Source organism: Panthera leo, chromosome E2 (genome assembly GCF_018350215.1).
Source record: "Panthera leo isolate Ple1 chromosome E2, P.leo_Ple1_pat1.1, whole genome shotgun sequence".
NCBI classification, from domain to species: domain Eukaryota; kingdom Metazoa; phylum Chordata; class Mammalia; order Carnivora; family Felidae; genus Panthera; species Panthera leo.
In genome coordinates this window covers 27,863,575-27,888,920 of record NC_056693.1, presented here as the reverse complement: position 1 = coordinate 27,888,920, position 25,346 = coordinate 27,863,575, and the positions used below count along the sequence as shown (strand labels likewise).

The following is a 25,346-nucleotide window of genomic DNA, read 5'->3' as shown; positions in this document are numbered from 1 at the left end:
CCTTCAGATCAGTTTGGAGAAAACTTTAGAAAGCCCTGTGTGGGCTGGACCCCCTCCCCTGGGGACACCTTTCATAGTACTTAAACAACATGGCAACTGCTCCATCACTGGTTTGTATTCCCCACTGGTTCTGAGAGGACAAAAATTCTTCCTCACATTTTTCTTTTTTTTTAAACATTTTTTTAATGTTTTTATTCATTTTTGATACAGAGAGAGACAGAGTACAAGTGGGGGAGGAGCAGAGAGAGAGGAACACACAGAATCCGAAGCAGGCTCCAGGCTCCGAGCTCTCAGCACAGAGCCCGACGCGGGGCTCGAACTCATGGACTGCGAGATCATGACCTGAGCCGAAGTTGGATGCTCAATCGACTGAGCCACTCAGATGCCCCCTTCCTCACATTTTTCATACCTAGCAAAGCACCTGCCATGAGAAGGGCAGCCCACAAAGCAATGAAAGAGTACCCCAGGAACTTTCTGAGAAGACAATCTTTTACTTTCATTTTCGTCTTGCACACAATCAGACTTGCATAGCAGATAATTAATCACAGATGAGAAACATGTTATTAAAATGTTTCATGATGCAGACAAGATGCTCTTCCTATTTTTTGAGGATAAAAGATAAAGATTATACTAAAAAAGATAAGAGCTTATACTTACCCAATGCAAAAGCATTGAAAGTGGAGTCTGCAGAAAGGATGAAACTCAAGCTTCTGTGGTTTCAGCAAGAGGAAAAGATAGGGGAACTGTAGATGCTGATAAGGGCAGAGCATCTGTTAGCTAGAACGATTCTTAGTAGCAGAGTCTCTATAAAAGGTCAATCAAGGGGCACCTGGCTGGCTTAGTGGAACTTCCAACTGTTGGTCTCAGGGTCATGCGTTTGAGCCCCACGTGGGTGTAGAGATTAAATAAAAACAAAAAACTAAAAAAAAAAACTAAAAAAAAAAAAGTCAATCTAGAGTCCAGTTCTAAAGGAGAAAAGAGCTCTTCAAAAAACAGCAGTTATCGGGGTGTCACAAGCCTTGATGTTGTCAGTGAGGCTATTTAAATGGAAAACACCTAGAATCGTTTTATTTTTTTGTTTGAAGTTTTATTTATTTAAGTAATCTCTACACCCAACACAGGGCTCAAACTCATGACCCCAAGATCAAGAGTCCTATGTTCTGGGGCACCTGGGTGGCTCAGTCAGTTAAGCGTCTGACTTTGGCTCAGGTCATGATCTTGCAGTTTTGTGAGTTCGAGCCTCACATCAGGCTCAGACCTGTTGTGCTGTGCTGACAGCTCAGAACCTGGACCCTGCTTTGGATTTTGTGTCTCCCTCTCTCTGCCCCTCCCCTGCTCATACTCCTCTCTCTCAAAAATAAACATTAAAAAAAAAAAAAAAAAGCCACATTCACTCCACTATTCAGGAGTTTGCTTGGTTCTTAAAAGATAAGAATTTCCTCATGGTTATCCCAACTGAGACGCTGACGTTGGAAGTTGTTTTCCAACTTTCACAATTTGGTTTAACAACTAGATTTACAGAGCAATGACTCTGTAGCATAGTGGATATAAACCTGGCCAACTGGCATTATACCTATTTTATAAATGAGGAAACTAAGCGTGCACAATTTGCCTAAAGTTACAAAACAAGCAAGTAGCAGATCTGAGATCCAAATCCAGACAGTCTGGAGTAAGAATCTACATTCTTTTTTTTTATTTTTTAAATTTTTTTCAATGTTTATTCATTTTTGAGAGAGAGAGAGCATGCACAAGCCATGAGCGGAGGAAGGGCAGAGAGAGAGGGAGACACAGAATCCGAAGCAGGCTCCAGGCTCTGAGCTGTCAGCACAGAGCCTGACGCAGAGTTCAAACCCACAAACCATGAGATCATGACCTGAGCCGAAATCAGACGCTCAGCTGACTGAGCCACTCAGGCGCCCCAAGAATCTAAATTCTTAACTGTAACATTATAACGGCTCATGAATTAAGTTCAACAAACACACACATCTTTTCAGTCAAGACTTGGGATTCTGGCGCTGGATCTGTCGTTAGTAAGTCGTGGAGAGCCAGAGTAAAGTCACTTTTAAAATCCAAGACTGCCTGGGTGGCTCAGTCGATTAAGCTTCCGAACTCTTGATCTTGGCTCAGGTCACGATCTCACGGTTCGTGAGACTGAGCGCCGTGTCAGGACCTGCCCTGACAGCACGGAGCCTGCTTGGGATTCTCTCTCTTCCTCTCTCAAAATAAACAAACATGAAAAGAAAAATCCAAGACTGCTTTCCCTGTGACATTGGACTGGACTCAGTCAGTAATTTCCTAATAGTGTGGAAGGGGGTATGAGAGGGTCTGGGTGGTGGTAAAGAGAGGCTAACCTGACAGGGATCCTTTGACCATTTCAATCAGACCAAACTTTTTTGGAAAAATCAATTGTTCTACTATAAGTAAAGGTATAAAAAATCTTTGGAACTATAACAAATGTTTCTTTCTTGGAGCCAATATATTCCAAGCAGTCTAGCATCAGGAAATCCTTGAAAGCATGCCAAGTTTATGTACACACTATTTTTCTAAGGGAGAAGATTCAAGGCTTTCATTAAATACTCAAAGTAGTTGATTACCCTAAAAAGGATTAAGGACCTATAAAATCCTTCTTCAGCTTTATGTGCTTGGAGGAAGATGGCAATCCAAATTTGTAAAGCACGATCAAGAAAACCTGCATCTCCTGATTAAGAGCCAAATGTCATTACATAGTGACAAGTTAATACATACTGAAGTAGTCAGTATGTAGTCAGTATAAAGTAGTCGTAGCTTAATAAACTGGGTAGCTACAATTGCTACTTGAAATGTGCTCTACTAGACAGAGTTAAAGAATGGTATCTAGGGGCACCTGGGTGGCTCAGTCGGTTAAGTGTCCGACTTCAGCTCAGGTCACGATCTCGCGGTCCGTGGGTTCGAGCCCCGCGTCAGGCTCTGGGCTGACAGCTCAGAGCCTGGAGCCTGCTTCCGTGTCTCCCTCTCTCTCAGCCCCTCCCCCATTCATGCTCTGTCTCTCTCTGTCTCAAAAATAAATAAACGTTAAAAAAAAAAAAAAAAGAATGGTATCTATTTCAAACTCGCCTGTATCTGATACATATGGTACCTTAAATTTTTTAAGCATTACAGATTTTCAATGAATCAAGAAAAAAGCCCAATCACTAATTATATATAAAGTATTTATTTTTATGCACATATTTACCTACAAAATTTACAGAAAATAAAACAATGCCGAATATATAGAATACCCTCTTATGACTTCGTAGGAGCAGAGGGTTTTATTGCTGCAGCTTAAAGAATTAAAATTTTATACACATGAAAGCCAAGATCAACACATTTAAGTGGTAGCCTTGCTAAAAAGTTTGTGTCCTGTTAACTGAATTTTCAGCTTTATGTTAAATGGAATTTAAAAGACAGCTTGTGAAATAATTTAAACCTTTTCAAAATCTTCTAGTAAACAGGTAAAAGGCACCTCCAGTTCTTTAAAATATTTACAGCAATCCTAATAGTTTCAGTTTCAGGGCTATTATAGTACATGTGGCTAATATGCATACACAGTATGTCATTAACACTCTCTGAACAGTGAGAACCGTGGACTCGGGTTTGTGGTGCCGCTCCCACGTGACCTTTGTGATGGAGGGGCTGATCAATTACACCTGTGCAACACTAGTGTCACAGCCACGTCCACCACAGCATAAAATCCAATTATCTAAAACAATGACTATCGAATTCCCAGACATTACATAATTTATAACTAAACTTGTATATTCAGAAGCCTTTGTGGAGTGTTCTTAAAATTAATTAAAAAACATAAAGTATATTCAGCGTTAAACGAAAACAATGAACAGGAAACTTACTAACACAATAGTGGCTGAAATTCACTATCTGGCTTAATGAAAACTGTTTCTCAAAACGTCTATAATTTCTTACAACGTACATAATGGAGAGGAGTCTTCCTCAGTTTAGGCTCAATCCGATGTTTTTCTTGCATTATGATTAGAACAGAGGAGTGTAAGAATGAAAGGCACAGCTATGCAGGATAGCTGGGTTTAAAGAGCTGTGGGGCTGGCAAACAGATGTTCCTGAAATACTGGTGCAGGAGAACAGAGTCCGAGTAACATCTCCCCCTGTAACATTGGCATTGATTTGCTATTTACAGTAGTTTGCAAAAATACATTATAAAAACTGGATGAGGTTCTGTTTCTAAGTTTAACTTAGTAACATACAGACATACTTCATCTGCAAAAGTCTCTGCAGGGTCTGAAGTACTAAAGTGACACTAATACTGAAAACAGATAATCAAAGGTACCGAGCCAGAGAATGCGAGCCATCATCATCAAGATCACCTGGGTAAATATTGCACACTTCTTGTCAGTTGTTGCTATGACCTTCACATATCCAACTGTAAAAGGAATCCTTTATGGCTTTTTGCTCAATCACTTATTTGAAGAAAGGCTGTAGGAGGTCCCATAACGACGAGCGCACATTGTCATTGAACATGAGGCCTAGGTTTCAAAATGAGTTTTCCTGTCTGTAAAGATGAAAAAAAAAATGTTTCAATACACAGTTCTATTAAAAATATCACTTCTCCATAAACCTTAAAGTGCATTTGAAGGGTACCAGAACACCCCTTTATATTAAGTAAAGATTAATCAATTAATAGTTACGTTTTCAAAGTTTTCCTTGTGTGGAGCATTCTTTCTGAAATCTTCATCACTTTAAAACACAATCTGTTTGATGAATTCCCTGTCCACTGGCTACCTAGAAACCGACCAATCAATCCAATGAATAAAATCCCAACATGCATAAACCAATTCATGCTCCTTGCCAAATGGACATTTATAAAACATAAATGTATTTGAGCAAAAACATTTTTCCTTTTCCAACATTACATTTTTAATTCCAAGTGAAAATGTAAACCAATGGTTGGAGTACTGGACACTCACAAGTTCAGTGTTAAGTGGATATAACTCTTCTGTGAGGCCAACGGTCTTTTTTTTTTTTTTTTTTTAATATAAGCTCTATACCCAACGTGGGGCTTGAGCTAATGACCCCAAGATCAAGAGTCACATGCTCTATGGACTGAGCCAGCCAGGTGCCCTGGACCAACTGTCTTATTTATCCAAAAAAAGGGTACGTACCACATAATCCAAATAGTTCTACTTCTGGGAATTTTTCTGAACGAAACTGGACTTGAGTGTAAAGCTGTACACAAAAATGGTACTAACTCTTTCATTCAATATCTACTGAGTGCCTACTATGGGCCAGGCCTTGCATGAAATGCTAGGGATCCAGGAATGAACGAGACAGACTCCCTGGTCCTCTTGGAGCTCAAGTTCTGGCAGAGAATACAATACGTAATATAGAAACTGTGGAAACAACTGTATGACGAACAGGGCATTATATCGTGATGCGTCCGTAAAATGGGACAATACATAATTAAACAAAACAGAAGACCCTAACTATGACAGTGTGGGTAAAAAGCCCAGAACCCTGCATGCGATTCACACGCAATACATGGTGGCTCTTGGAGCCTAATATTGGGTCAAAGAAGCAGGTCTGAAAATTCCTTAATATCTTTTATGAGAAGTGAGAATGTGCAACATAACATAAGACACCTTTGGTTGCTGAGACTCCAGTATCCTCAGGTCACAAGTGCTGTCCAGGGGCGCCTGTGTGGCTCAGTCGGTTGAGCATCCGACTTCGGCTCAGGTTATGATCTCAGGATTCTGGGTTCGAGCCCCACATTGGGCTCTGTGCTGAGAACTGGGAGCCTGGAGCCTGCTTCAGATTCTCTGTCTCCTTCTCTCTCTGCCCCTCACCCACTCACACTCGCTCAAAACTAAACTTAAAAAGTGCCGTCCAGATTCTGGTCACCTTAAGGTTCTCCCTTTCACTTCATTTTCAGCCATTTGATTTTTGACAATTCCTTGACACACTGGTAGAACTTGGACACTAATTTTTTCACTGTTTTGTTGAGGTACAATTTATATACAGTTAAGTGTTCAAACCTTGTGTACAGTTTTATGAGTTTTAACAAATATATACGGCCACATAGCCACCACTCAGATCTAGCTACAGAACATCACCACCACCCAGAAAGTTCCTCCATGCCCCTTTCTAGTCAATGGCAGCTCCACTCCTTACACAGACATAACCACTTACCATAAATTCTGCCTGTCTCTGATCTTTTTTTTTTATAAAGAATTTTTTAATTTTTTTTTTTTAACGTTTATTTTTGAGACAGAGAGAGACAGAGCATGAACGGGGGAGGGTCACAGAGAGAAGGAGACACAGAATCTGAAACAGGCTCCAGGCTCTGAGCTGACAGCACAGAGCCCGACGCGGGGCTCGAACCCATGGACCGTGAGACCATGAACTGAGCCAAAGTCAGAGGCTTAACCGACTGAGCCACCCAGGCACCCCTGCCTGTCTCTGATCTTTACACAAATGGAATACTAGTGTGTGTCCTTTTGCATCTACTTCTTCCACTCAATGGGTGTGAGATTCATCCATGTTACTGTTTCAGTAGTTTGTATCATTTTATATTGTTGATTACAACATAAAATATACAGTATTCCACTGCATGAATAGACCATTTGTTTTATCCACCGTTTTAATCTATTTTAAATTACATGAGTAAGACATTAATATAATCTCATTTTTTATGTTTTTTAAAAATTTTGAGAGAGAGAGAGAGAGAAAGAGAAGCATGCACGCATGCACCAGGGGAGGGGTAAAGGGGGAGTGGGGAGAACCCCAAGCAGGTTCCATGCTATCAGTGCAAAGCCTGACATGGGGCTCAAACCCACACACTGTGAGATCATAACCTGAGCCAAAATCAAGAGCTGGAGGCTTAAGTGACTGAGCCACCCAGGCACCCCTAATGTAATCTCGTTATTAAAAAATTCAAATACAGGGGTGCCTGGCTGGCTCAGTTGGTGGAGCATACAACTTTTGATCTCAGAGTTTTGAGTTCAAGCCCCATGATGGGTGTAGAGATTACTTAAAAAGAGAAAATAAAAAATGCAAATGCTGCTAAACAAAATCCTTCCTTCCATCTATCTCAAATTCTAGCCCTCTTACAGAAGAAATCAGTTTTAGCATGAATTCTCCCAGACTGTGTTCTATGGGTTTACATTCATATATATAAATAAAACCTGGAGGGTTTTTATTTATTTATTTATTTATTGAGAGAGAGTAAGTGAGCATGGGGGAGAGGCGGGGGGGGGGGGGAGGGAGGGGGGGGGGGAGGGAGGGAGAGGGAGGGAGGGAAGGGGAGAGGGGGGAGGGAGAGAGGATATCCCAGTAAACAAAAATGAGCAAAGAAAAAGGAGACAAACCAAGAAACTGACTCTCAATCTCTTAATTATGGAGGACAAACTGGTGGTTACCGGGGGGGGGGGGGGGGGGGGGGGGGGGGGGGGGGGGAATTGGTTAAACAGGTGATGGGGATTAAGGAGTGCAATTGTGGGGCCGAGCACCAGGCGATGTATGGAATTGCTGAAATCACTATATTGTACACCTGAAACTAACAGAACACTGTATGTTAACTCTACCAGAATTAAAAAATAAATGGTACTAGGGAAAAAAACAACTGAAAAAAAAATACCAAACTGAGTATATTGTTTGGTAATTTTCTTCTTGCACCTAACTTATCTTGGAGGTCCTTCCATGTCCACATTTACAGATTTACTTGTGCTTTCCTATTTTCCCACCCCCCTGTTGAGAAACATAAAACCTGTTTCCATTTTTTCCATACTGCAAAGGATGCTGCGATGAGCGACCTCGTACCTGCCTCCTTGTGTACATGTGATGGTCCCCACTGGGGGGAGATAAAGAAAAGGAGAATGGTTGGGTCATGAGGCATGCCAATTTTACATCTTACAGGATGATGAAACTGCCTTCCAACACGGCCATACCAGTGTATGTTTGCCACAGGCAGCGTGTGGATGCATCTACTTCAGCACAGTTCTGGGGGTTTAACTTCTGCCCATGTGACAGGTAGGCAAGACAAACAAATGGAAACTCAGTTTTACCTTGCATTTCCCCAATTACAAATGAGGCTATTTGTAGTACCGCTTCTATGATTTGACTTACCTTTTCCCACGTATCAAATGTACTATTTGTCTTCTTTTATTGATTTTTAATACGTCTTTAAATATTCTGGATTCTATCCTCTACTAGATACCTTTCAAATGTATGTATTTTTTGATCTTGAGAGAGAGAGCGAGAGCGAGCCTGAGTGCACAGAGGGGAGAGGCAGAGAGAGAGAGAGAGAGAGAGAGAGAGAGAGAGAGAGAGAGACAGAAACTTCTAAACAGAGTCCATGCTGTCAGCATAGAGCCTGATGTGGAGCTCAATCCCACAAACTACGAGATCATGACTTGAGTCAAAATCAAGTCACATACTTAACAGAATGAGTCACTCAGGTGCCCCCCCACCCTTTAAGCTATTTAGTTTTTGCAATAATCTCTACACCCAATGTGGGGCTCGAACTCATGACCCTGAGATCAGGAGTCACATGCTTTTGCCACTGAGGCAGCCAGGTGCCCCACAAATACCTAATCACTACTTAATTTCTTGCCTTTTGCTGTACAAAATTTCCAAATGTCGATGCAACTAAAGGAATCCAACCTCTTCCATGATGGCGTTTCTGTGTCTTAAAAAGGAGCTTTTCTGCACCAAGATTATAAACATATTCACCTGTATTTTCTTCTAATGCTTTAATTGTGGGATGTGAATGTCTTCTTAAATACATTTACAACCAGGGGCGCCTGGGTGGCTCATTCGGTTAAGCATCGGACTTCGACTTAGGTCATGATCCCACAAGTTGTGAAGTTTGAGCCCTGCGTTGGACTCCTCACTGACAGTGTGGAGCCTGCTTGGGATTCTCTCCCTCTCCCTCTGCCCCTCCTCCACTCTCTCATTCTCTCTCAAAATAAATAAATATATATATAAATAAAAAACTTTACCTGGAATTTAGTTTAATTGATGCAGAGATCTAAATTCATTTTTTTCCAAATGAAGTCAATTATCTAAACACTACGAGCCCAATTCTTCCCTTTTGACTTAAAATACTACCCTTGTTCTCTCCTAATTTTTAAAAAAAATTTTTTTATGTTTATTTTTTTTTGAGACTGAGAGAGAGAGAGAGAGAGAGAGAGAGAGCGCGCGAGCGCGCGCGCATGCGCAAGCTAGGGGCAGAGAGGGAGGGAGACACAGAATCGAAGCAGACTCCAGGCTCTGAGCTGGACACGAGCACAGAGCCCGACACAGGGCTCGAACCCACAAACTGTGAGATCATGACCTGAGCCGAAGTCGGACACTCAACCGACTGAGCCACCCAGGCGCCCCCTTCTCTCCTAATTTTTAAAAAATCAGTGTTGGGACCCCTGGGTGGCTCAGTTGGTTAAGTGTCCAACTTCCGCTCAGGTCATGATGTGATTCTGTGTTGACAGCTCAGAGCCTCCAGGAGGCTTTGGATTCTGTCTCCTTTCTGCCCCTCCCCGGCCTGTGCATGCGTGCGCACTTTCTCTCTCTCTCTCAAAAATCAACAAAGAGGCACCTGGGTGGCTCAGTTGTGTCCAACTTCCACTCAGGTCATGATGTGACTTCAAGCCCCACCTCGGGCTCTGTGCTAATAGCTCAGAGCCTCAAGCCTACTTCAGTTTGAGTCTCCCTCTCTGTCCCTCCCCCACTTACACTCTGTCTCTCTCAAAGGTAAATAAACATTAAAAAATTAAAAAAATAAACATTAAAAAAAATCAAAGTGTTTAGTCTTTATTCTCTTCACTCATAGCAGTGGGCTTCCTGCTCCTAGTATCTTTTTTTCCTCTTTATTCTAATTTTTTATACAAGGTATTACTTAATACATTAAAAAACATTTTTTTTAATGTTTATTTATTTTTGAAGGAGAGAGAAACAGAGTGTGAACAGGGGAGGGGCAGAAGAGAGGGAGACCAAGAATTCGAAGCAGGCTTCAGGCTTTGAGCTAGCAGCACAGAGCCCAACGTGGGGCTCAAATTCATGAGCTTTGAGATCATAACCTGAGCTGAAGTCAGACGTTTAACTGACTGAGCCACCCAAAACACCCCAATAATTTTTTGATTTGAAGGAAAAAAAACACCTTAATAAATAAGCAAATCAAAACCATGAGATATTATCTTTTAATTTTAACTAGGCTCCACCCCCAACGTGGGGCTTGAACTCACCATCCTGAGATTAAGAGTCAAGTGCTCTACTGAATGAGCCAATCGGACACCTGAGATACTCTTAATACGTCAAAATCTGATCAACTTTTAAAAACACAGTTGGCTTGTATGTCTGTAGTCTGTTGATCTGAGATCTAATTTAAAATCCTACATACAGAATACCATTAGTTTACAAAACCTACACCCACCAAGCTAGTTTTGGCCCATAGTGACCACTCTATATTAGACCTATGATGACTTCAATTATAAGACACTACATGGTGATTTTATGTCATTAAGAAAGATTACACTTGATCTTAGCCAAAAGGCTAAAAAGCGATGTCATTAATAAAGATTAAATTGGGGGTGCCTGGCGGGCTCAGTCAGTAGAGCCTGTGACTCTTGATTTCAGGGTTTTGAGTTCAAACCCCACACTGGCACAGAGCTTACTTAAAAGAAAAGACTAAACTGTACAACACCACAAATTATTAGATGCATCTCAATTTCAGAGACGTAAATGTGTATCTTAGGATCAGTGCTATAAAGAATATTCCCACCATTAATCCTTGCCGACTGACAATCTATATTAATGTCTGTTTTACTTAAGCCAAAACCGTTCAGTCCTCTCACGCAGATCTGTAATTTTTTAACATAAACAATACTCACATCGTCACAAGACATGTTGTATTCTGCTAGTACAGTTCGACATCGAGCAGCTATACTGAAAAACTGTAGTCAAAGGAAAATTGATCATATGAGGAATAAGCTTTTAACAACCCCTAGATGATCAAGAAGGTGCTTTAAGCTGAGACTAAAACTCAATTCTGCAAAGGATACATTGACGGGGCAACGACCCGCTTGTGTATTCCAGCAAAAAACAAGCCTATCAGAGTGATACAGCTAATGGTGAAGAACGGGTGATTCCATAATGACGTGAAGAAGGACACCTGAAAAAGAAGAGTTTGAAATATAAAAATGTTCAAAATCTCAGAACAATACCAACACCTACCTCCCCACTTGTGCTTAAATACATGTTAACATTTTAATCATCTCAAAATACGAGGATTTGAAGAATTCAAAATAATCTTAGTTGTTCTGCTGGCCATAAAAATAATTTGTTTCGTATCTTTCACCTAACAAGATAGCAATAATCCCCCCGTTCATTCTCAGGACTTGAACCATTACAAGTGCATTCCTATAATCAAAAACCATCCTACCAAAAATATTTACTGAACCCTTCCTAGCAAGAAGCAATTTAAAAAAGCACAAGAACGGGACACCTGGCTGGCTCAGTTGGTAGAGCATCTGACTCTTGATCTCAAGGGCCATGAGTTCAAGCCCCACATGGGGTATGGAGCCTACTTCAAACAAAGAAACAAACAAACAAACAAACAAATCAGAGTCTAAGAGAAACAAAGGGCTAATTTCAGATCTGGGTATAATCAGATGACAACAGGCAACAGGACAACATGAATACGTGGAGATAAGAGTCCAGGGTCCAGCACTGGAACAAGAGTGGGCACTGCAGCCAGATGACTGGGGAATAGAACTTGAAGAAGGAAAGATGTGTTTAAAGTCTGGAAAAAGAAATCAAGCGGACTAGTTACTAAATGGGAGCAAGAGAATTAAGCCAAAGGCCTGTGTACCTCACTCTCCTACTGAGAGATGCGTACATATTTCAAGAAAGAGAACTAAACTTAAAAAAAGCTAGCTGGGTCAGCATGGTATGGGTTAAATAGATTTGTCAGATGAAGAAATGAGAGGCTGAAATATCAGAAACGGAAAAAGCTCCCAGAAGAATAAAATTCTGCATAAAGGTTAATGGTCCAGAGGAACGTCTTCGTGAAACCTTTAAGGACAGGAATTTCCACAGGCCAGCTCTATTTCACATGGCCTACACAATATAAGCACATATGGTGTCTTAGGTGTTAATTTTAACTAGAACAGTCAGTATCAGCTTTCTTTCCTCCATGGAAACAATCAACTGCATCTAAATCCCAATTTCCCCCTTTAGATCAGGCATCTGTGTACTGTCCAGTGGGCTATATTCCTTCTCTCCTCGGGTTCTCCCAGCTAGACACACACTGGCTTTCGAGTCTGCAACTCTCGCTACAGAAACAATTGCTTTTTAAAACTCCTTTCAGGTTTGAGGTTATTAAATACTGAAATACAAAGAGCTAACCCTTAGGCTAATAGTTATATTCTCACCTAATTTAGAAAATTACATTAACTACAGAGTTTTGGGCCTATTTCAAATTACATTTAATTCTGTGTTTTATTAAGATCTCAACTAGCTGAAATCAGCTTATATTTTTCCCAATTAGAAGTCAGATTCATTTCCCAAGACAGACCTTTTCAATCTTCTTGGCAGCCTCCTCACTCTTCCCCTGAAGAGGAGCACCAAGCACAGGCTTAAGATCCGACTTTTTTAAATGAACACACAAGAGAGTTTCCTATCTGCCATAAAAACTCCTGTATTAACGTAAAATTCCATCTCCAACCTCCCCTACCTCCTATTCTTTTATATCTCCACCCCAGTGGATAAAGTCAGGGAAACTACATGCTAAATAAACCCCTGGCTGCCTGAATTGCCATTCGGACTGCTGACAAAAGCTGGCTTTTAGGTTTTTCTTCTGTAGAACCTAACAGACTATAAATAAAGCTGGTAGAAGTAGTCTACCTAATTACACTTTAAAAAAGGATGTGGGTTTACGATTTGAGAAAATTACAACATTATTACCTAAATAAAGCTCCACTGAGGGAAAAAAAACTTCACTGAAAAATGGGAGACTGTGGCTTCTCTAATAAAAAAGCGCGAGTTTGAAATTAAGGTACAAGTTAGAAGAAAGAGGTAGAATTTTGAGAAACACGCTATCAGATTTCATCAAAGGATGCTTCAAGATATAACATTATGAAATCTGTTATTGCATTTGGTATAGGGATGTTCTTGGACAGTGCCCAACGGGAGATCTCTCAGTGTTTCCTATATTAAATTTCAGGCAGGAAATTTTTTTTTTAAAAGATAAACGTGGACAAAATTTTTGCTAGCTTATGGAACTTATACATGTGTTCTCTTCACAGAGAAACAAAACCATGGAACTGTGACTTTATTGATTAGGTAACTCAGAGACTAATTTGTAACTCAGTTTTGGCAAGTTTCCCGGCCCACATGGCCTTGTCTGTGACCTGGTTTCCTTCCTGTTTTTGGCCCTCCAATCAGTCTTTTTTATTCTAATTTGACTTTGTTTTACACTTATATTTTGCTATTTTATCATATATGTTTCCTGCGAAGTCATCTCAAATACTTTATGGTATGAGGAAAGGAACTACTAAAGATATGTCATAGAAGAAAATCGTATTTTATAATTTTTTAAAGCTGGCACAGATGACCCTAAATGAACAAAAGAGAATAAAGACAATGTTTACACTGAAATATTTAAAAATACGTGAATATACGTAAAAAGATATGTAAAAAGCTCAGAAATGAAGGAGAAGTAGTGTAAGTGGAGTAATATTTCTTAGGCCTTTTTCCCTGTGAAAGATACTTAATCTACAAGAGCCAACCAAAGTTTTTCTTAAGCAAATGAATATACAGGATATTTTTAATATAAGGATCAATATCACTACTTGTAACAATAGGTAGCATTTGAATAATACTTTACAATGAACAAAAGCACCACTACATTACCTCATTTAATCTGCAAAAAATTTTAAATCAAAACTTCTAGGGGTGCCTGGGTGGCTCAGTCAGTTGGGCATCTGACTTCCGCTCAGGTCATAATCTCATGGTCTGTGGGTTCAAGCCCTGCATCCGGCTCTGTGCTGACAGCTCAGAGCCTGGAGCCTGCTTCGGATTCTGTGTCTCCTTTTCTCTCTCTGCCCCTCCCCCACTTGTGTGCGCTTTCTCTCTCTCTCAAAAATAAATAAATGTAATAAAAAAAATAAAAATAAATAAATAAAATAAATAAAAACTTCTACCTTTTGTGTCTCGGGATCTATTAACCAGTTCCAGGCACCAGTAGCTGTACAGACAGATACCACTATGAGAAGCACTGAAGAAAGATAAACATGAGATTAGTAAGGACATAAGCCGTCAACAAATACATAAATCTATAAATGAATAAATGTATACAAATACCACCAATTCCTAATAAATGACAGCCAAAGGATGCAGCATTTTATTAAAATGGGGAATGCAGGGGCGCCTGGGTGGCTTGGTCGGTTGAGCGTCTGACTTCGGCTCAGGTCATGATCTCACCGTCCGTGAGTTCGAGCCCCGCGTCGGGCTCTTTGCTGACGGCTCAGAGCCTGGAGCCTGTTTCGGATTCTGTGTCTCCCTCTCTCTCTGCCCCTCCCCTGTTCATGCTCTGTCTCTCTCTGTCTCAAAAATAAATAAACGTTAAAAAAAAAAATTTTAAAATGGGGAATGCACTCAACTGAGGAATTAGGAAACTTGCTGTATGACCTTGAGGAATTCACATAAAAACCGGGATACTTAGTAACTGAGGATAATACTGTCCCTATTAGTCAGAACTTTCGAAGATCAATGAAATTAAAAGCAGTAAGAACCAAGATAGTAAAATTTTAATATAAGATTCCATATTATGTAACTTTCAAAGTGCTTTGTGATTTTGCAGATTTTGTAAATTCAAGTTAAAAAACAAAAAACACCTCTCATTTTGAAATGTAAAAAAACCAAAGACTCCTTTATGAATGCACAGAGAATTCTGACTAGAGGATTTTGCCTTGCAGACAACTGTCTGCTGTTAGGAATGTGGAGTACACAATCAAGATCAGATTTTCTTTAGAGACTTGAAGATCAGGGTAAAAATGACTGATAGAACTAAGAAAAGTTTTCTTCCTCCCCACTAAGCTAGAATTATTTTAGGAATTCTAAATAGATCCTAAATAAAACGTAACAGTAAACAGTACTGGGCACCTGGCTGGCTTAGTCAGTGGAGAATGTGACTCTGATCTTGGAGTTGCTGGTTCGAGCCCCACATTGGGTATCAGTATGTGTGTGTGTATGTGTGTGTGTGTATATATATATATATATATATAGACAGATGTACGTGTATATATGTATACAAAAAGGAAATCTTTGAAAAAATTTCTTTTAAAAATAAATAGTACTCCTGGAAAATAATAAAAGTGCACTAAGACTTAGTTAATATTCTGGGTATCAAGCTACTGTCCTTCAGTTAGGATGCAGACAGTGTTAAAATGTAAAGATCAGGATTCAAAGAACAATAGAAACATAGTAAAACTGTATCTAGGATTCCTGGTGATGTATTTTTAGAAGAGGCAAATCATAGGAAAACAATCTTCATTTTAGGTATTTAGTACAGAATCAAAATTTCAAAATTACATTCTCAGCTCAGAACAGACTAAACTCAATTTCTTATAATTCCTTATTTCAAATAAGAAATATATACTACACAGATGCCTCTTTTGGAAAATGAAGCAAAAGCAAAATCAAACCCACCAGAAGGGACCTCAGACACATATTTTTGATTGGTGTATTACCCAAGCTGAAGTCATTTTCAAATAAGCACAGAGACCATCAATCACAGAAAAAAATAAAGTACACTCACTATATTATATTTTGTAAGATAGGACATTATCATATACATTTAAAAAAGTTTTGGGGGTACCTACATGGCTCAGTCAGTTGAGTGGCCGACTTTAGCTCAGGTCATGGTCTCACAGTTGGTGGGTTCAAGCCCCACATTGGGCTCTGTGCTCACAGTCAGAGCCTGGAACCTGCTTTGGATTCTGTGTCTCCCTCTCTCTCTCTGCCCTCCCCTGCTCAGGCTCTCTCTCACACATTTAAAAAAAAAAATTTTTTTTTTACAAAAAAAAGGAAAAAATTTGAAGTAGCAGTGAAATAAGGTTTATGGGGTAATTCCTCCATAAACCAAAGAACTTGAGAAAATCATTACCTGTAAATTCTGACCAATCAGAATCCTCACAGCATACAAATGAAATTTTGCCAATAGATCTAATAAAAACATCACAAATAGTCTTGACACAGAAAACACTCCTAACTGCAATAGTGCTCTCTGGTCCCACAAACTGAATTACACTTTGAAATGCAGGATGTTTTCAACATGTGCTGTTGTACTTCCCTCTTTGCAGGAATTCAATTTAAAAAAAAAAATTTTTTTAATGTTTATTTATTTCTGAGACAGACAGAACATGAGTGGGGGAGGGGCAGAGAAAGAGAGGGGAACACAGAATCCGAAGCAGGCTCCAGGCTCTGAGCTGTCAGCACAGAGCCCGACACGGGGCTCAAACTCAGACTGCGAGATCATGACCTGAGCTGAAGCCCGGCGCTCAACCCACTGAGCCACCCAGGTGCCCCTGCAGGAATTCAATTTTAATAATATACATCCAAGAACCTAAGACTGGTCCCAACATAAGTGAGTAAAGCATTTTGTGTGCTGAGGTCATTACTTGTGTATTTGTCTGCATTTCTTGTGTATTTCCACGGGGTAATAACCACAATTATTTCAATCCTATTTTGTGTTACTTGTGACATTTTGAATATACAGTTAAAAGGTGAATGTTTTCTTGGATAGGCTTTCAAACAACACAATCACGCTCTGCTAAAACTAAGGGTAATTTTATAACCTTTGTAAAATATATATTAAATATGGTTTTCCTCAATAAAACTTCGACAGTTTATAACCAAATTGTAAAACTGCTAAACAAGCTCCTGAAATTATTATATATGTTACTTATCAATATTGTAATATTTAATTTTAAAAGTGCATGTATTTTAACGGAAAAATAAAAATTCAAACACATAAAACACTGTATGGCCAGTTCCTTTTCTTCACAATTTCTTTAGGATGCATTGTTTACAAATTTAAATAAATTTAAAAACTGTCACAACAGGGGCGCCTGGGTGGCTCAGCCAGTTAAGCCTCTGACTCTTGATTTCTGCTCCGGTCGTGATCTCACAGTTTCTGAGATCGATCCCTAGTCCAGCTGTGCGCTGACAGTGTGGCGCCTGCTTGGGATTCTCTCTCTGCTCCTCCCCCACTTTCTCTCAAAATAAACAAACTTAAAAAAAAAAAGTAAAAACTGTCAAAACAAAAGGAAATCTTATGGTTTAGTAAAACATTTGTTAACCAAAAATTTTACACAAAAGCAAATCATTGCTAGGCAGAGATAAAAGTATCAATTGTCAGTTTATTTTGCCTTAAAGAAACATTCAAGAACTTACTTCTCCAACGTCCAGTGGCAGGTTGCAAACAATGAATATATTCTGTAAGTCTCCTCTCAAAAGCCTTGAGATCTAGGTAAAGAGATGTCAAATTCCTAATTAGCCACTCTGACGAGTTTGAATCTATTAACATGAAATTTTAGATACTCTAACTGCTTCAGGTGTTACACGCCAACTTACATGTATCACTGCACTGTTTACTTCGTTTACTATGACAGCTTTAAGCACTTGACAAAAACATTAGATTTCTTTAATTCCAATTTCACATATAAGGAAACTGGCTGGTTCACTTTTAGAAGCTTCGTAAAATGGTATGTGGAAAATCAGCAGCAGCCTCAGCCGGCGCCAAAAGCTAGAATTTTGGGGGTTGCAAATAAAAGGATCAGAATCAGGGCGAGTTTTAATTCTGTTGGAACCAAGAACTTTCTATTAGAACAACGTATTCCCCTAACCTCAAAGGCTTCCAGGTCTATTTGACCGCAATGACCCGATTCCGCTTTCCAGCCCTCATGTTTAATTAATGGCTATGCTTTCTGTCCGGTCTTACTGGACTCCTGACACGGCTAACGGGTGGGTGTGGAAAGACACTCCCCTTTCCTCCCTCTGAATGGGTTACAGGTGATCTTCGTGACACTATTGAAGCTCAAACTCGGAGGCCTTCTAAAAGGGGCGTCCAAGGTGCTCCTGAGTGAGCAACGAAGGCTCGGTCTCGTTTCTTAAACTTTAAAAGGAGATCAAGAGGCACTCCCTTACTCCAACGGTTACCGGAAACCACAACAGGAATTAAAGATACAACTCCCATGGTTATCAATATAAAATAAGGTGAATTAGCATTCACTGAAAGCAAAATGCAAATCTTTGCCAATGAATAAAAACAAAAGCAGCACAGGAGAGGGGCTCCCGGTCCAAGCTGCGGGGGGTGGGGGGAGAGGGGGGATTGGAGAGCTGACGCAACGGCCCCCCAGCGCCCTCGGAGGCCAGACGCGCCGGAACCAGCGTCCGGCCCTCTCTGGCCGCCCCTCGGCCCCCAAGCTCCGAGCCCCTTCAGTCCATCCTTCTCGGCCTCCTCTCCCGGGGCGGGGTCCTCGCCACTCCAGCCCCTCCAGAGCCCCGCCGGCTTCCGGGAGGAGCCCGGGACGGGCCCGGGCAACCCAGCAAGCCCACTCTACCTTCCGCCTGCTCCAGCGAGTTCATGTCGGGCGGCAGCTCGGGTCACCGCCGCTGTCCCGTCCGCATCGCAGCTCCCCGGCCCGCGCCCGGCCCGCAGCGCCAGCTCCCACCTCCAACCGCTCCCCGCTGCCCCTCCCCGTCGCACCTCCCCTTACCTACACCCGCTACGCTCATTGGGCATCACTGCCAGACCCCACAACTAATACGGTTTCCTATTGGTTAACTCCGGCACCGGCCTCGGGGCCTAGCGTTGGACGGTCAGCCGGAGGGACCAAGAACTGCCGGCGGCCGAGCTGGTGTAGCGCTGGCGCCGCCGCCTGCCCCGGGGGGGAACTGCAGCCTGTCCGAGCCAGTTCGCTCATAAAGGTATTCTTAGCTTCTTGTCAGGTTCTTTCATTCCTCAAATGTTTATTATTGAGCGCCCATTTCCTTCCCAGCGGTGTCCTGGTCGCTGATGAGGGAATCAGAAATGAACCAGCTACCCTCCCTCTAGCACGTAAGGGAGTGTAGAACAAACTAGAACCCAAATAATGGATTTCGGTAGAGTACCTCTTTCCTTGATAACCTAACTCCTTAAGTAGGTATATTTCCCTTGGTCAATTTTTCTCACCTTACCCGACTTTCATAAATCATAAAGAAGGCAAGCAAAGTATGAGCCCCAGTACCTAGAACTTAAAAAAAAATCTGTAAAGTATCGACTACATTTATATTTAGTTAAAATACTTCTTATTGGGTTCCTTGTGGTTATTCATCCAAGAACTATTTATTGCATGATGTTCTAGGCACTGTATTTTATCAGGGATACAGTTATGAGGAAGATAGAGAAGATTTCTGTCCTAAGAGAGGAAGGGTTACAGCAAGCAATAAACATGCAAATAAGTAATGCAACGCTTGACCTTGGGGTCCTAAGTTTGAGTCCCACGTTAGGTGTAGAGTTTACTTAAAAAAATAAATATCATGCAAGTAATAATTGATTTCAGATAACGATAGGTGTGTGAAGGAAGTAACAGTAATACCACGCAGTGAGCTAAAGGAGGGGTAAATTAATTAATTAATTCATTAATTGTTTAAGCCCTAAGTCAAACTATCCCTTTTCACTTCTTGCTCAAGGCTCCATTTCTCCATCTCCAAGCCTTGTTCATCACGTTTTCCTTTGGTCTCCAGCAGTGTCTAAAGAATGGTTACTGAGCACCTGTTATATTATAGGCTTTTCTGGGCTAGATGCTGGGGAGGTGAGGAGTGAGACACACTGACGAAGAGGACAGTACAAAGCACTGTGGTGAGTGGGAACTGTGCTAATGGCCTCCCAGAGACCTGTTAACTGCAGGTCTTCTGCTTGCCTGATAGGGTATGTCAGTTTCTAGCAAGAGCTTGGAACAACAGAAAGACCAAGGACTACCTCCTAGGGTTCTCCCTCTCCATCTTTCATTTTCAGCTGTGCTCAAATAAATGTTGAATGTGTCTTTGAAAGGGTGCACATTCTTAGCTTGTCACGGGCACCGACATGTATGGATCGTGGGGGTTAGGAGGCAGTGAGGGAGGAGAGGAGGGAAACCTATTTCCCTCATAGTCAGGTTAAGAAATGTTGGTTTTTGTTGTTGCTGTTTATTTATCTGAGAGAGAGAGAGACACACACACAGAGGGAGAGCATTTGCGCACACACAGGGGAGGGGCAGAGAGAGAGAGAGAGAGAGAGAGAATCCCAAGTAGGCTCCACGCTGTCAGCCCACACAGGCACCCTTATCTGATGTTTTTACAAATCCTTTGGTCTCCCCAGTATCTTGGGTTCAAAATTCTTAACCTGGTTAAGATATTGAAGCATTCATACATTGTTAGTAGGGGTGTGCCTGGGTGGCTCAGTTGGTTAAGTGTCTGATTCTAATTTTGTTTCCTGGAAGGGCTTTTATTTATTTATTTGTTTGTTTGTTTTTTATTTTTTATTATTTCTCATTTTATTTTTTTAAATGTACATCCAAATTAGTTAGCATATAGTACAATGATTTCAGGAGTAGATTCCTTTGTGCCCCTTACCCATTTAGCCCATCCCCCTCCCACAACCCCTCCAGTACCCCTCAGTTTGTTCTCCATATTTAAGAGTTTCTTATGCTTTGTCCCCCTCCCTGTTTTTATATCATTTTTGTTTCCCTTCCCTTATGTTCATCTGTTTTGTCTCTTAAAGTCCTCATATGAGTGAAGTCATGATACTTGTCTTTCTCTGACTAATTTCACCTAGCATAATACCCTCCAGTTCCATCCACGTAGTTGCAAATGGCAAGATTTCATTCTTTTTGATTGCCGAGTAATACTCCATTGTATATATATACCACATCTCCTTTATCCATTCATCCATCGATGGGCATTTGGGCTCTTTGCATACTTTGGCTATTGTTGATAGTGCTGCTATAAACATGGGGGTGCATGTGTCCCTTCAAAACAGCACACCTGTATCCCTTGGATAAATATCTACTAGTGCAATTGCTGGGTCGTAGGGTAGTTCTATTTTTAGCTTTTTGAGGAAACTTTATACTGTTTTCTAGAGTGGCTGCACCAGCTGGTATTCCCATAAGTGTCTGATTCTTGATTTTGGATCTGGTCATGATCTCACTTCACTGATTGAACCCTGTATTGGGCTTTGTGTTTGCAGCAAGGAGGATGCCTGGGATTCTCTCTCTCTTTCCCTGCTCGTGCTTTGTCTCTCACTCTCAAAAATAAATAAACATTAAAAAAAAGAGTCTCTTATGGTTTGCTTCCCTCTCTTTCTTCTTTTCTCTTTCCCTACATTCACCTGTTTTGTTTCTTAAATTCCACATAAGAGTGAAATCATATGGTATTTGTCTTTCTCTGACTTATGTTGTTGCAGATGACAAGATTTATTCTTTTTTAAAAATATTTATTTATTTATGAGAGAGAGAGAGAGAGAGCGCGCGCACAGGGAAGGGGCAGAGAGAGAATCCCAAGCAGGGTCCAAGCTGTCAGCACAGAGCCTGATGTGTGGCTTAAACTCACCAACCATGAGATCATGACCTGAGCTGGAATCAAGAGTCAGAAGCTTAACCGACTGAGCCACCTAGGCACTCCACGATTTCACTCTTTTTGATGGGTAATATTCCAGTGTGCATGTCTATGTGTGTCTGTGTGTGTGTGTGTGTCTGTGTGTGTTCACCATGTCTTCATCCATTCTTCAGTCATGCTTGAAATTATTAAAATTTTTTTTTGAGAGAGAGAGGGAGAGCATGCTCAGAGAAGGGGCAGAAAGAGAGGGAACAGAGGACCCCAAGTGGGCTCTGCATTGACAACAGAGAACCTGATGTGGGGCTCGAACTCATGAGCTGTGAGATCATAACCTGAGCTGAAATGGACACTTAACCGACTGAGCCACCCAGGCCCCCTGAAAGTTTTTTTAATTGAATATCTTCTTATACTTCTTTGTGATAAAATTATGTTTCTAAATTAAAATTTTTTTTAATTTAAATTTCTTGTGACTAAGGGACTCTATTTTTAAAAAGTACTCTGGGGGCACCTGGTTGGCTCAGTGGGTAAAGTATGCAACTCTTGATCTCCAGGTCATAAGTTTAAGTCCCCCACTGGGGATAAAGCCTACTTAAAAAAATTATTCTGGGGGCGCCTCGGTGTCTCAGTCGGTTAAGCGTCCGACCTCAGCTCAGGTCATGATCTCACGGTTCACGAGTTCAAGCCCCGCGTCGGGCTCTGTGCTGACAGCTTAGAGCCTGGAGCCTGGTTCAGATTCTGTGTTTCCCTCTCTCTCAGCCCTTCCCCTGCTCATTCTCTGTTGCTGTCTGTCTCAAAAATAAATAAATGTTGAAAAAAATTATTCTGGATTGAGTTACATTATAAATTATCATTTGTAAACAATCAACAAAGGAATATAAATATATTACAGATACCAATAAATGATAACAAATAGAATAAAATTTGGTTGGAAACGGGGGCACCTGGGTGGCTCAGTTGGTTAAGTGTCTGACTCTTGGTTTTGGCTCAGGTTGTGATCTCACGGTTCATGGGATTAAGCCCTGAGTTGGGCCCTGTGCTCATAGCACAGATTCTCTCTCCCTTTCTCTCTCTGCCCCTTCCCAGCTCTGTCTTCGAATTTTATTCTTTTCTTTAAATAATTTTTTAAGTTTTTAAATTTATTTTGAGAGATACACAGCGTAAGTGCGGGGAAGCAGAGAGAGAAGGAGAGGGTGAGGGCAGAGACCAATTTGGGGCTCAAACCCACAGAGGTGCATCATCTTGGCCTGCACCAAAACCTAGAGTCAGATGCTTAAAACCGAGTCACCCAGGCGTCCCAATCAAATTTTATTCTTTTTTTTTTAAGTTTATTTCTTTATTTTGAGAGAGAGAGAGAGAGAGAGAGAGAGGATGGGGGATATACCTGTACTGTACATTGTGGGATATTGTGAAATGATTTTTCCAATCAAGCTAATTAAGAAATTTAAAATCTGACATAGTTACCTGTGTGTGTGATAACACTTAAGATCTATTCTTTCAGAAATTTCTAGTATACAATATAGTATTATTATTATTATTGTTATTATATTTTTAAGTAAACTCTACCCCCAATGTGGGGCTCAAACTCACGGCCCTGAGATCAAGAGTCACATGCTCTACCAACCAAGTCAGCCAGGTGCCTCCAATACAGTGTTACTGATTATAATTGCCGTGCTATACATCAGATCCCCAGGGCTCGTTCATCTTGTAACTGGAAGTTTGTACCCGATCATCAACCCTACTCCATTTCCCCTACTCTCCAGCCCCTGCTACTATTTAAAAAATAACTGTTGGGGCACCTGGGTGGCTCAGTCGGTTGGGCGTGCGACTTCGGCTCAGGTCATGATCTCATGGTCCGTGAGTTTGAACCCCGCGTCGGGCTCTGTGCTGACAGCTCAGAGCCTGGAGCCTGTTTCAGATTCTGTGTCTCCCTCTTTCTCTGACCCTCCCCTGTTCATGCTCTCTCTCTCTCTCTGTCTCAAAAATAAATAAATGTTAAAAAAAAATTAAAAAAAATAACTGTTGCCTAGGATGTAGAGAAATTGGAACCCTTGGTGGTGGGAAAATGAAATGATGCAGCTGCTATGGAAAACAGAATGGCAATTCCTCAAAAAAAGGATTCACAATAACCGAGAGGTAGAAATAATCCAGGTGTCCATTGCCAAATACAAGGATAAGCAAAGTGTTGTGTGTGTATATATACATGGAATATTATTTGGCCTTGAAAAGGAAGTTCTGACACTATAACATGGATGGACCTTGATGACATTACACTAAGTGAAATAAGGCAGTCACGAAAAGACAAATACTGTGTGATTCCACTTACATCAGGTACTAGGGTAGTCCGGTTTATAGAGACAGAAAGTAGAATGGTGGTTGTTGGGGGAGGGGGCAGGTGGTGCTGAGAGTTGGTTGGTGTTCAATGTGCACAGTTTCCAGTTTCACGAGATGAAGAGTTCTGGAGATGGATAGAATTGGTAATTGCACAACAATGTGCGTGTACTTAATGCCATGGAGCTGTGTGCTTACAAATGGGTCAGACGCTATGTGTATTTTACCAAGATTTAAACATTTTTAAAAACACACAATAACCTATCATCCAAAAATATTTTATAGCTCTCTCACTCGGTTAGGCCCTGGTTAGAGCTCTAGCAGCTTCCCTTCTGCAAAAGGATTTCTTACTTTGTCCAAAGACTCTTCCTTACCTCCTCAGTTTCTGGAAAACATATCACAAAGGCTTTACCAAGAGTTATCAAATAAGAACTAATTTCTTGTGGTCCTCCTTCGCTCAGAGACAACTTGTTTAACCCAACACGCTCATAAACAATTGGGAAAGATTGCAATGTTAGCCAATTTACATACATCTTCACCAATTTCTTTAATATTTAAAAAAATTTTTTAAAATGTTTTTATTTATTTTTGAGACAGAGAGAGACAGAGCATGAGCAGGGGAGGGGCAGAGAGAGAGGGAGACACAGAATCCGAAGCAGGCTCCAGGCTCTGAGCTGTCAGCCCAGAGCCCGACGCGGGGCTCGAACTCATGGACTGTGAGATCATGACCTGAGCCGAAGTCGGACGCTTAACCGACTGAGCCACCCAGGCGCCCCTTTAATATTTTTTGAAAAATAAAAAAGCTTTGGGGTGCCTGGGTGACTCAGTCGGTGAGCGTCTGACTTAGGCTCAGGTCATGATCTCATAGTTGTGAGTTCGAGCCCCGAGTGGGGCTGCTCTCTGCTGTCTGCACAGAGCCTGCCTCGGATCTTCTGTCCCCTCCTCTCTGCCCCTCCCCTGCTCGTGCACGTGCGCTCTCTCTCTCTCTCTCTCTCTCAAAAATAAACATTTTAAAAAGAGAATTTAAAAAAAAAGAAAAGAAAAAAGCTTTTATCTTATAACTCACCTTAAGTATATTTTCATGGGAAGCTGGAAGGAGCTGATTGAGTTTATTTAATTTATAGACATTCTTCACCATTTACTCTAATTGCCAAAAACCACTCTTCATTGTCAAGCTAATCAGTGAAATCACACTTTGTTTCTGTCAGAAACATAGCTTCCTCTTTCGGTGCAATTCCCAGAGAAAATCAACAGGAGCCAAAATTGCTTGTATCCAAAACAATCCTCCACGCTTAACAGAAACATGTACAAGACAAGAGAGCCAGGACTGTAGGACAGATTTAATATGCCTTCATTTAAGGAGGCTTCCAAGGTGCCCCATTTCAAATGTGAGGCCCTGGGGG

The 25,346-nt window shown here is 41.1% G+C and overlaps 1 protein-coding gene across 1 annotated transcript; it reads right to left on the bottom strand.

Moving 5' to 3' along the window:
• Nucleotides 1-3,171: 3,171 nt before the first annotated feature.
• Nucleotides 3,172-18,733, bottom strand: CNEP1R1 (CTD nuclear envelope phosphatase 1 regulatory subunit 1). The gene is made up of 6 exons (XM_042919623.1): nucleotides 18,603-18,733; nucleotides 17,434-17,505; nucleotides 14,181-14,254; nucleotides 11,040-11,149; nucleotides 10,869-10,923; nucleotides 3,172-4,540 (listed from the first exon to the last, which is right to left on the bottom strand). Exons 1-6 carry the CDS (start codon nucleotides 18,625-18,627, stop codon nucleotides 4,499-4,501), a joined length of 378 nt encoding a protein of 125 aa, XP_042775557.1. The 5' UTR covers nucleotides 18,628-18,733; the 3' UTR covers nucleotides 3,172-4,498.
• Between the last annotated feature and the right edge of the window lie 6,613 nt (nucleotides 18,734-25,346).